At 34.5% G+C, this 13065-nt stretch overlaps 1 protein-coding gene across 1 annotated transcript in view; it reads right to left on the bottom strand.

Annotated features, from left to right (window-relative positions):
• ADAMTS19 (ADAM metallopeptidase with thrombospondin type 1 motif 19) overlaps positions 1-13065 on the bottom strand; it is a 228433-nt gene that overhangs the window by 33723 nt on the left and 181645 nt on the right. Inside the window, exons 17-18 of the mRNA XM_049091890.1 lie at positions 10521-10678; positions 6393-6546 (exon numbers count right to left, since the gene is read on the bottom strand). Coding sequence (XP_048947847.1) covers positions 6393-6546; positions 10521-10678 — 312 coding nt within the window. The remainder of the gene's footprint in view (positions 1-6392; positions 6547-10520; positions 10679-13065) is intronic.

The following is a 13065-nucleotide window of genomic DNA, read 5'->3' as shown; positions in this document are numbered from 1 at the left end:
AGCTGTTTTTTCTATGCTCTGTATTTAACCCCATGAAATGGATATTTTTAATAAAAGTATATTCTATCCACATAGATCACATTTCTAGAACTGGCATCCTAAATGTGGAAACACGTTCTTGGGAGTGTGTTCGGTGTTTCAATACACATAACTGAAATCTCTCTGTATTACTGGGTGCTCCAAACTTTTAAATAAGATTGTGAACCTCTATAAATCAGAGACTACATATATTCATTCGTCTTTATAATTTTCTCTCAAATTATTTATTTATTCTCTATTGAACTAACAATGGCCAGCAAGTAAGTGAATCAAAAGTAAATGTATTTTAATGAGGAAGGGAGCTTTTCTCTGAGCACTTCTTAGAAATATGTAAAATGCAGGGTTTTTTTTTTTTTTTTAGGCATATATTTTTTAACTTGAACAACTTCCAAAACTGTGTATGCCTTTTAATTCTTAGCCATTTCTGGATATTTCTATAAAAAATTTCCCTCAGGGCTTGGACTTAATATTAAAGTGGGCATTTCATCTTTTTTAATGAAAATATTTTTATTTTGTATTGTTTACAACACACAATAGGTAATCTAACCTGATCTTATTTCCATGCAGATAAATAGTTTAATGAGATCTCATAACTTTCAAGACAAATTTAACTTGATTGCTAGCATAATATTCAGGGATCTTCATGCACTAGCTTCTTTCTATAAAAAGTAGAAAATGGTCAAATTATCTCCCACTCCTTGATCCTCATGTTTTTCATCCTAGAAATAAACATTCTCACAAACCTCAGTGCCTTTGCACCTATGCATATCCCTGGAAAACTTCCTACATCTTCCCATATCACTTGGTACAGCAATTTTATTATTAGCTGACCCCCACTAAACGAACAGTGAATTCTCTAAAAGCAGAAAGCACTCATTATTGGACCACTCAGCACTAGTGTATGCATGTTCCATGTTGGTCAAAGGATCAATGAATGAAATACAAGCACATAAGTCAAGGCCAAAGTGCTTTCTGTACTAAGAGGTTCATCTCAAGACTATTTCCTAAAATGATGAAAAGTCATTTGCAAACCAAATGACTAATTATGGAAGATAGTCATCTATCGCAATTTCAGTTAATGAATTACGTAGGTATTAAAATTCAAATTCATAAAGAGTTCACATTAATATAAAAATGTTCTTATTAAATAAACTAGAATTTAAAACTGTATTAAATGCTATTGAAATAATGCAGAGAAGAAATATAGTTTGGTGCATTTTCTTCAGGTAATAACATTTACTATGGTGATTGCAATGTGCCTTTAAAATGGAAAAATGGAAACAAACTGCACTGGCAAAAACATAGGAGTATTCTATTTGGAGATGTTTCCTCAATTTAAAACCAAAGGCTTGGATATTCCTTAGAAGCTGTTCATGCACAAGGAAAGCCATATCTAAAGGATATCACAATATAAGGCCAATAGAATGAGAATCTTCGGTTGGGTTTGGACTAATGTGAAGAATGTGGAATGTTGGCCTATTTTTTTCCCTTCAAATTGTATCTATTTAGATTTCTTAAAAGCATGTTTATTTATTTATTTCAAAAGAAAGTATTGAATTTTGGGGTTCTTATTCTAGGTTTTTTTGTTTTTTGTTTTTTTGTTTTTTTTTAATTTTTATTTATTTATGATAGTCACAGAGAGAGAAAGAGAGAGAGGCAGAGACATAGGCAGAGGGAGAAGCAGGCTCCATGCACCGGAAGCCCGATGTGGGATTCGCTCCCGGGTCTCCACGATCGCGCCCTGGGCCAAAGGCAGGCGCCAAACCGCTGCGCCACCCAGGGATCCCTATTCTAGGTTTTATATCACTGATTCACCCACTAGCTCAAAATAAATTCTAGAGTAATACAGTTATTGTATGCAGTACATGGAATGCTACTTCCACACACATCTCTCAGATACTATGCAATGATACATGTCTGATGCCTAAGGTCACTTAAAACAGGACTTTTATGTCAAAAAGAACTGTATCCAGTGAACCATAATTCTCAGGTGCCAAAATAAATTTACAGCATCCCTTCAAAGACCTTTTAGATGTTTTAGAACATCAATGCAAAGTAAACATTTATTTCCCAAATACATTTTAGGCTGTTTGAAAGTGAAAGGACTAATTCCAATGCTAAAATACAAAATTATATATATCCTTTCAAATATTTCTAGAACTATCATCAGAATTTGAAAAGATGGTGCCAAAAAGTGTACATATGTTATGCTGTTGGAAAAATTTTCTTGAGATCATCAACATCCAATTGATATTTACAACTATTCCTCCTTTCAGGATAAAATATTAGATAGAATAGTTGTAAATATATGTCTTTTATATATTATAATAACTGATATTAATAAACATAAAATGCATAGTGAATTAACTTTAATTTGGGGTTTCATTCTATTTTTTTTAATTTATTTTTTATTGGTGTTCAATTTACCAACATACAGAATAACCCCCAGTGCCCGTCACCCATTCACTCCCACCCCCCGCCCTCCTCCCCTTCTACCACCCCTAGTTCATTTCCCAGAGTTAGCAGTCTTTACGTTCTGTCTCCCTTTCTGATATTTCCCACACATTTCTTCTCCCTTCCCTTATATTCCCTTTCACTATTATTTATATTCCCCACATGAATGAGAACATATAATGTTTGTCCTTCTCTGACTGACTTACTTCACTCAGCTGGGGTTTCATTCTAAAACAGTTTGAGATTCTGATGTAAAAGATCATTACAATAAAAATTTAGCTACATGATAGTAGGTATCTTTTAAAACATTTCTTTTTCCCACTTATTGCTGGCAATCTAATGCCTTACAACGGAATCTAAAAAAATGACATGTCAAACATTGAAATTTTATATTGCTCTGTGATATTTTATTTGCTCTTGCTTAATATAGTCCTGTGAAGTAAAATAATGATATTATTCCTCTTTGCTGTTTAAGATAAATTTTGTGTGAATCTGTTTCCAATGTTCTGTGCTTTGAACTAACTGTCCTTTAATTCATGAATATGCTGAAAGATTACAAAGCTTATCTGGCTATAAAATGGACAATATGAAGTTAGAAATGATGTGATTCTTGAAATCCTGTCCATCCACTTTATTTATGAACTGCAAAGGAAAATAATATCCAAAAGCCCATAAATATTTTGGCACTGAAAGGAACATGTACCCTATTAATATAGAGATAATTGAAGACTGTTGACTAAACGCAATGGAACAGATTTGAGAGAGAAGGTCTATTCAAGGGCAAATCAAATCAAGGTTGTGTCTAATTAGGACTATTTTACAAAATAACCCATTTGTTACAAAATAACAAAATTAGGGACATATCTAAATTCTATTGAGCAGATTAAATAAAACATCTCTCTGAATACAAAAGAACTCTATATGTTCTCTAAGGGACATGCTCTATTTTGTGAAAAGAAATGACATCAAACCTTCTGAGCTGCTCCTGAAGGAAGAATGATGTGAGGAGGACAGAAGATTTGAATTTAGGAGTCCTGGATTCTAATCTGACCTCTACCCCCACTGGGCATATGGCCTTTGGGAAGTCACTTTATCTTTATGCATTCACAGCTCACCATTGGATGAGGGCTAGTCTTCCTTGTCTGAGTTATATTAAAAAGAAAAATTTAACCATATAGATTTTCACTTCCAATGTGTTTGTTTCTATTTGTGTTCCTGTTTTTTATTTGGATAGAGGATGTGAAGTAGAACCCCCTAAGTGAAATGGGCCCTGGCATCACTAAAGATTGGGTGGAACAGACAAATAGAATTTGAGTGTGTATGGGAGCATTAGCAGGAGAGGACAGGAGGGCAGAGGATCGCACATCACTTGGCAATAATGGGGGCTGAAGAGAAACATGGCCTTTGAAAATGTCATAGAGGTAAGGATGGCTGATAATACTTTTTTTAAACTGCTAGAGTAACTTGACATCCTTCTGCTGTAATTACTCTATATTTTCAGGAGCAAAGTGTGTCCTGTATAATCTCCTTCTCTCAATTTTCTTTTGAACGGACTCCATTTAGTCTTCTGAGCTAAAGACTTCATTAAAATTATTTTTGACATGGTCACCATTGACCTGTTTCAACTATAATAAAATATAATAAATATTTTCAGATATAATAAATATATTTTAAAATATAATAAATATATTTAAATAATAGTCAATTTTCAGTCCACATTATTTTTGACTTTTAGCTTTTGATAGAGTTGATCATTCCCTCCTTCTTATAATACTTCCTCACTTGCTTTACAGGAAGGCATTCTCTTCTGATTGCTTCTTCTCCTGTGGTGGTGGCCACTCATTTTAATCTGCTTTGCTGGTATCTTCTCTTTCTGAACTCTAAATGGTGCAGTGTCCCAAAGCTCAATTCTTTAGTAGCTTCTCTCTCTCTTTTCACTCCTAATGTGACTTGATTTAGTCTCAGAGTTTGAAAATATTATCCATATATTTTCTATCTCTACTCTGATCTTCTTTCCTGAACACCTGACTTATAGATCATACTTGATCACACTTAGATGTCCAATAGGGATTTCAAACTTCTGTTGGAAATCACACTCTGCTAATCCTGCTGTTGCACAGGCTTTCCTAGGTAAATTGATGGTGACTTCATCTTGCCAGTTGCTTGGCCAAAACCACCATAGTCAATCCCTGAGATCTTTCATTCTCTCACACTCCACATCTAGTCTTCCAACATATTCTATTAGTTCTACGTTCAAAAATACACACAACCTGACCATGTCCCCCTACCTCTTATACTACCATTGTGGTCAAACTACTATCATCTCTTCCTTGGATTACTGTAGTAACTTCCTAACTTTTCTCTTTCCTTCTACTCTTTTCTTTTATTCTACTTTCAACTCAGAAACAGAAATGACTTTTAAAAACATAAAACCAGAATAGGTCACTTCTTTATTAAAATCCTCCAATGGCATCTCACATCACTCAATAAAGGAATGCCATACTAGCATTTCTTACTACTCCTTGAGCATGCCAGTTCTACTCCTGCCTCAGAGCCTTTGCCTGGAACTCATTCCCACTAGATAACCCTCATAGGTGGTGCCCATCCATACTCGCTGCATATTTTTAAATCAGTATGATATCCTCATTGAGACCTTTCAGACGGCTATATTCTCCACCCCTTCTCAACTCTCAATCCCTATTTTTATCCAGAGTAGTCATAACAATTTGATACTATGTGACTTACTTATATTGTAGATTTTCTGTTTCTTTTCCCCCCAAAACTCTCATGCTAGTCTAGTTGTGTACCTTTGCCTATGCTTGCTGCAGCACATTGAGACTATGTGTATCAATAGTTTCTTTGCCTAGAGAACAAAACTGATAATCCACTTCTCTTGCACAAACTAGTTTATATTGTACACATATGTCTCATATATATTTATTAAATATATATATACATATATATATATATATATACTATTTTTGTATGATTGAATATAATGTTTCCTTTTAGCCTTAGGAAGAAGGTATTATTAAAGAACAGTAGAAAATTTGTTGAAGTGCAAACTTCAGTTGTTTAAGACACAACTGAAATGCTGTACTGCTGATATATTGATACAAATGGAAGTCTCATGCCCTGAGAGCTTGCCTTGGCCTAACTGGTTCTGAGAGTAACTGACAATCTGTTTAATCTCTGGAACTCAAGGATCTCATTAGTAGGATTAAGGATTTGCTAATCTCACATTTTATGCTGAGGCAATTTCGTTTTTTTTTTTTTTTTTTTTGGCCTGCTAACTTCTAACACGAAAAAATAAAACCTTTGAGTGAAATTTCAGGATACATCTATATAGAAAATAGCGACATACACTTTTGAACAACCAAAATAAAGGAAGAGGGGGTATTAAATTATTTTCTTCCGGTGCTTTGTCTATTCAAACTAAGTATGCAGATGGCACAGAAGCAAGTTTGATGCTGCTCTTTCATTGAACCTTTCTATTTATTGCATGTCTACAGTTCTTGTGGGTAGATGTACTCTGGGATTAACACTTTCACGATTATATAAAAATCAAAAAGTAAACACAGAAAGTAAATATAAAAGCACATATATATGATAGAACAACTTGCATGGTTTCTAGGGTAGCCCCTGTAAGTGAATAGATTAATATTTATGCAAAGCAATGCAACGACTAACTGTAAATGACCCTTCTTCAATTCACATCAGATTTTGCCACACATGAGTTCAGGCATTTAGGCACTAAATATGGCACAAAAAACTTTGAGTTTCCAATACTTTATGTAATTTGGAATTTCAGATGGGGGATTGCAAATCTGCCTTAACTTTCAATGACTAATCAGAAAACAACTGCTATTTTGATAAGATAAATACAGGAAAATCCTCACCTCCTCCACACGTGACATCACAATCTTCCCAGCCTGTGTGCGTCCACATGAAAAGGGGTTCAGGTTCTTTGGAGCTCTGATTCTCTGGAAGAGGGTCTGATGGGATAGTGTATTCATAGTGAAGACCATAATTCTGATCTTGAAATAAGAGCACCTGTAATATATGAAAGCGATCAAGGCAGGTAGGTTAAAGTAGAGCACAGACAATGTGAAGTATAATACTGAGGATACGGATACCTTAAAATGCTTAGTGAATGATGTGCATACTCCTTATATATATAGAATTGGGACATTATCACTTACATCTTCAAAGTGACATACTTCTGAGAAGACTGGAGTTACACACTTACCTCTGAGCCAAAGATATGACAAGCAGCCTACTTGAATGAGGTCACAATACCAAGTCATTTGTTTTTCAAGTTGATGAATGACTATGCAGTTTCCCAAAGCATGATCCATGTAGATGACCTTCGTAAAGGGGATAGGATTATCTGTCCTATTTAACTTCAAGATATAACCCACAATCTAATATCAAATGGAATCTTTCTACTGATAATGATGGACAGTAAGTCTCTGTGTCAGTGGAGAAAGAGGATAGAAGACTGTGAGAATCACTTCACTCCATAAGGGTAGAGAACATTTAACTGACCAGAGGACGATAATATTTTTCCATGTTACTTACAGTTAACTCTTAGTTTTGGCAAGATTATTAATTTCCCACGTGTAGTAAAGATGATTTCATTTGAAAAGAAATTTATGTTAAAATGAACTTTAAAAAATATTAACTTAATAATGGTACAGTTATGTACACATATGTAAACAGTGCAATAAACCATGAAAAACAGATGAGAATGAATGAACTCTGGGCCACACTGGACTAACCTATAGTAGGGACCACGTCTGTTTTGCTCTCCCTGGGTACCCAGTGCCAAGCTTAGAAGGGCATCATCATAGGCAATAAGACCTATTTTAAGTTAAAGGAAAATGCCTGGAGTATACTTATTTTATTTTAATTTTTAAAACTTTGTTTATTCATGAAAGACACAGAAAGAGAGGCAGAAACATAGGCAGAGGGAGAAGCAGCCTCCCTGCGGGGAACCCAATGTGGGACTCCATCCCAGGACCAGGATCACGACCCAAGCCAAAGGCAGATGCTCAATTGCTGAGCCACCCAGGTGTCCCAGAAGTATACTCATTTTAAATGAAAAAATGACTGAAAATATGTGTTTCTTTAGAATACATTTGCACAAAACATATAAACAACCCTATGGACTATATCACTTATATGAATCAGGATTTATGAAATCAATCTATATAATACAATACTATGCATAAAAACATATCTAAAATTTAAATTATGTTAAATTCTTAAAGAGCTTTGATATTAAACGTCTATCAAGGTAGTTGTAATGACAGGTAATTCAGAGTTAACACTCAATGTGAAAAAAACTGATATGAGCACAGGGTTAATTTTCTTTGCTTCTTTCTCTCAATACTCTGCTCAATATAACATCAGAAATGCTAAGATATATTTTAATATGTGGATTTGGGAACTAAATAATGGAATTATAAATCAGCTATATCAACAATAAAAACAATATTTTTTAAATTCACATATACATAACATCCTGGGGTACTAATTCTAAGTACGTCACAGTGCTTATTTTGGCCTAAAATATCTCATTTGATGTTGCCAGTTAGAAATGACTTTCAGCTAAATGAGTGAAAAAAAGAGACAGATTGACTTATCTTGTTTATGGACATAACCAGACTATTACATAGTTTTTACATTGATAAAAGGGACATAAATTATAGCTATTTGCCAACTTCTTTAATTTAATGAAAACATGTGTATTTTTCCCTCAAAAACTACCTTTTCATTGATAGAACTTTAGATTGTCCTTGAATGTCGAATGCCATGTAAAATAAAGACATTGGCTACAAAATCATTAGCTCTTTCTTAAACCATTCAGATTTGGCAGTGTATCTTTGCAAGAAGGAAAGTGTGACCGTGTTATAGTTGAGGGGCACATACTGAAGCACTGCCTTTCAAAATTCAGTACTGGCTTTCAATCTGTAATAGTCATTAAAGAAAAATATCTTAGAAGTGCAGTTTCCCTTGGATTACTGAATAAATCCAGGTCACATCAATGCCTTCTTTTAGACATAGTTCACTGACTTTAATTATGTTTCATGCTTCCAGGAAAAACCTTGGTAATTACCAGTCAGATTAAGGATTCTGCAGCAAGGAGACTCCCCTGCCCAACACTGAGGTCTCATATAATGTTTTAAGATTTTGAATTAGAGGCTCAATAAAGAGCTCTGGTCTTGTTCCATAAAAAAAGAAAAAAATGGAGGTCACATTCATATAAGGGAGGTCACCTGTTGGCATTCTCTGCCACTTCATCATTAAAAATATGTTTCTTAAAAAAAAAATATGTTTCTTGTTGATAATGCTGTTATTATAAGTGACCCAATCATGGAAAGAGCCAGATATTGGTCATACAATGTTTGTTTCGTCATTTTTTTTCTCTATCCAGATGGTACAGGGCACAGAGTGGAGTTTCCAGTTCAAATTAAATAACAGTATCCAAAGGAACTGTGAGGAGATGAAGAAAATAATTATTGAAAGTCTATGTATACTTAGGATTCCATGTTGTCTGGTGTAAAGAACTAAGATTTGAGCTTTCATTCAGGAGAGGCAGCATAAAAGACTTTAACACCTGATTTATGCACAGCTAAATAACTTATTGTGAGACACTGTGAACATTACTTAACTTTTTCAGACTTAGTTTTTTTCTAATCTGTAAATTGGGGTAATAATAAATACATATTACACAGGGTTTTTATGAGGAATAAATGCTGTAAAAATGCAAAGTACTTGTGAACAGTATCTGGCTCAGTGTTCAGTGAATGGTATATATTATCATTATTATTATGATTTGGGGCAGAAGGTTCCCATGCATCTCACTTTTGTTCCCTTCATTCCTGTTGGTAAGGCTCTCAACTGCAGTTCTATAAAACATTATTATCTGAAATGTGGTCACTGGACCAGTAGTAGAGACATAATCTGGGAACTGGTTAGAAATGCAGATCTCAGGTCCCTCTCAGACCAAATGAATCAGAATGTGCATTTTAACAAGAACCCTAGGTGATGTGCAGGCACATTAAAGCGGGAAAAGTAAACAGGCTGATATGTGATTTGAACCTCTGGCTCCTAGACCAGCAACACAGATGTCTCCAATTGAAGACAAATTCAGCTTGAATTGTGTGGCGATATTAAATAATGTGGCACACCACACTCCAAATAAACAGTCAGTTGATCGTGTTTTAGAGTTGTTTTTATGTGTGGACTTAAGGAGGTGTTGAAGTGTCTGAATTTCAGACTCTGCCACTAGGATGGAGAACATGCCAGCTGTGCAGTCAGTCATCTGGCTTCTGAGCCATTACCACTGACTGCAAAGATCAAGGTCAAAAGGGGCACGTGAATCAGCCACCAGCTTGGATGCAGAGCCCCACTGTTCTGCTTCCTTCACTCCATACTCTGTCCTGCCTCATTTCTAGTCTTTTACTCCATGATAAAGAAAGGTATCACCCCAAAGACTCTAATTTTCATCATTATTCATAGGAATCAATTTTCCTAGTAAGAAAACAGTAGTTAATTGGAAGTATTGTTAGATATGTTTACCAAATCTTTTTCCAAGGAAGTGATCATTTTATCAAAGGCATTTTATGCAGATCCAGAAAATACCCATTCTATGGATGCTTGAAATGCTCTGATTTTCCATATCATAACTGTCTTTACAGACATCCACTGATAATGATTCACTAAGATACTGCCAGTAAAACTGATCTTTTAGAAAAAACAGGCCCCTTTATGCCTGGCAATTCACTTCTACTATGAGTCTGTGAATTCTCTAAAACATCTTGTTCTCACAATAATCTCTGGTTTCTAATGTCATGATTTAAAACACATTAAAATGATAACCTAAAAACCTCTCTCTTAAATAATTTTGAATGTCTATTTGACATTTCAAACTTGGAAAAAAAGACTAGAGAAGGTACAGTCGGAAGGGCCTATGACATAGGAAGTTGATTATGCAATGTTATCAATTTGTCCACTCATACCAGGAGGTGTAGAGGTGATGTAGTAGGACCTTTGGCAGAGATCTTCTCCCAGAGGCCTCGTCTTACATAATGGACTGTAGTGCCTGCTAAGCTGAAAGCTCCCGAGTGTTCAATCTTCCAGTCACTATTAATAGACTGTTTTCCAGTGTCTCGTAGAGCTGTAATGAGGTTCAAAAATATTATGACAAATGAACAAGTCAGCATCATTAATCAATATCCACTTCACATGATTTTGTTAAAAGTATTCATTTCTAAACTAATGGGTTAATACTCTCTGGTGTAAAACATGAGGCATCTTCTCTTTAAGAAAGTCCACAGAACAAATACCATAAGCTCTCCTTCTTTCCTGACACCATCTACAACCACACAGCCACATTCGCCTCTTCCAACCGCCTCTGGACATTTGCTATCTGTAACCCTTACGCTGGCCCATAATTATCTATTGTTTAACAGATTGTTATCTTAAGATTATGTATGTCCAAGTCCAGGGAACCTGGCTGGTTTAGTCGTAGAGCATGGGATTTTTGAGCTCAGGGCTGTGAGTTTGAGCTCCACTTTTGGTGTAGAGATTACCTAAAAATAAAAACTTAAAAAAAAAAAAAAGACTGTGTCTATGTTATCTATGCAGTAATTCTATGAAGAACGTTAGGGCTGACACTACATCTTATACAGGCTCTATGTGTCCCAAGCCACAAAACAAGTAATACAAGAGAGGTCATTAAAGAGCATGTTAATGAACAGATGACGATGACAAGGTTATACTATTACAAAACAATTCAAACACAATGTGTTGGTTTTATAAACAGAACTAAGGATCCTATACCATCATTTTTGTGATTTGCTATACACAAGAATGGAAGATAAATGCTAATTCTCACCTATAAATAGCCATAATTAATATAGGATTTTACAGAGTAATTTTGTTTACCTACATTGATTTTTTTCTTTCTTTTTTTTTTTTTTTAATCTCATCTCTGCTACTATTTAAATAAGATTCATGACATGGAAGTAAGATGTCATAATTATCATTTTAAACTAAGGATTCCTTCTTATTTTGTTTCAAATGATTCTTATTTGTTTAATTTAAACTTCCAGGCACTTCCATATAACTGAATTCTCATTCTAAGAGACATTACATGAAGATTAATTGAAGGCTTTTATAATTCTATGAAAATGTTTTCAAAACTTAAGCCAATAAATCTTCCTAAATATTATTTAAGCTAATCTCCATTTATTGAATATTTGAAGGTTTCCCAGGTTTTATATTGTAAATAATGCTCAGATAAATACACTGTAAACCAACTATATGTGTATCTGATTATTTCCCTTGGATAGATTCCCAGATTTGGAATTACAAAGCCAAATAAATGGAACATTTAAAGATTGTGAAAAATAATTTCAAACTGACTTTCACAAAGGTTGCATCAATGTAAGCTTCCATAATAGTCGCTGAGAGGACCATTTTTGAATACCTTCTTGGAAGCAACTTTTTCATGTAAAATATTTAATCACGACTGAATAATTACTTATTAACCATCAGCTATAAAGTAGGAAATACTTAAAGTTATGGGACCTCCCCAAATTAACAATTACAAATATGTTCTCTGGCTCTATGGAATTTATAATCTAAGTGGAATATGCTGGAACTCATGCGGGAAGAATAAAGAAAAGCTTGCCTGAAGGATATCATTTCCTAAGGCTGTAAGCCAGGGGAAAAGAGAAGCAGAGAGAGAACATTCAAGACTGAGGGCGTTACATGAGAAGGTTTTAAGGGTCACAGCTTGGTGAGAATCAGGGAGCAAGTGTACAGGACACCAGATGCACTGAAAATGGATCATGAAGAGATGAGGCTGGAGAGATAAGGGATCACCAGATCTTATCAGCCTTGTTCATATTTCAGGTTTTTTTCCCCTAAAAAAAAGATACAAAGCTATGAATGTTTTTGAACAATATCGTATAGAAATGGACTGCATGCAAGGAAAATTTGGATAGCAAAGACAGGATATCATAGTAATGCAACTGAAAGTAATGGTAGTTTGGATTTAGGTACTGGAGAAAAATATCAAGAGGCACTTAGGACTGAAATTGATAAAATCAGATGACTTGTTGTTGAGAATGAAAGACATGTCAGGTATGATGCAAGGCTTCTAGGATGAGAAAACAGGTGGGTTATGACAATAATGAAATGGGAAAGACTAGCAAAAGAACACGTGTGAGGAGAAATACCAGGAGTTAAATTATGTACCATGGAGATTAAAACAAGAATCTCTTGTTTAACTGCTACTGAGGTTAAAGATATTTTTCATTTGCTTACTAGTCATTTGCATTTTTAGATTTAAATTAATAAAATAAAATATTAATCATCGTTAAGGCTTTTCTGGTTCACTGAGGGATTTTTCTGGTGTCAATATTCCATTATTATAAGTGACATACCAACAAAATGAGGGAAATTTTACCTTATCCATCTTAATTTCTACCAAATAAGATCTTTGTCATGGACTGTACATAAAGTATAATGTCTTATATAAAATATTAAGCATACATA

Source organism: Canis lupus, chromosome 11 (genome assembly GCF_003254725.2).
Source record: "Canis lupus dingo isolate Sandy chromosome 11, ASM325472v2, whole genome shotgun sequence".
Classification (NCBI taxonomy): Eukaryota; Metazoa; Chordata; class Mammalia; order Carnivora; family Canidae; genus Canis; species Canis lupus.
The sequence above is the reverse complement of the archived record's forward strand: the minus strand, read 5'-3'. Positions and strand labels throughout refer to the sequence as shown.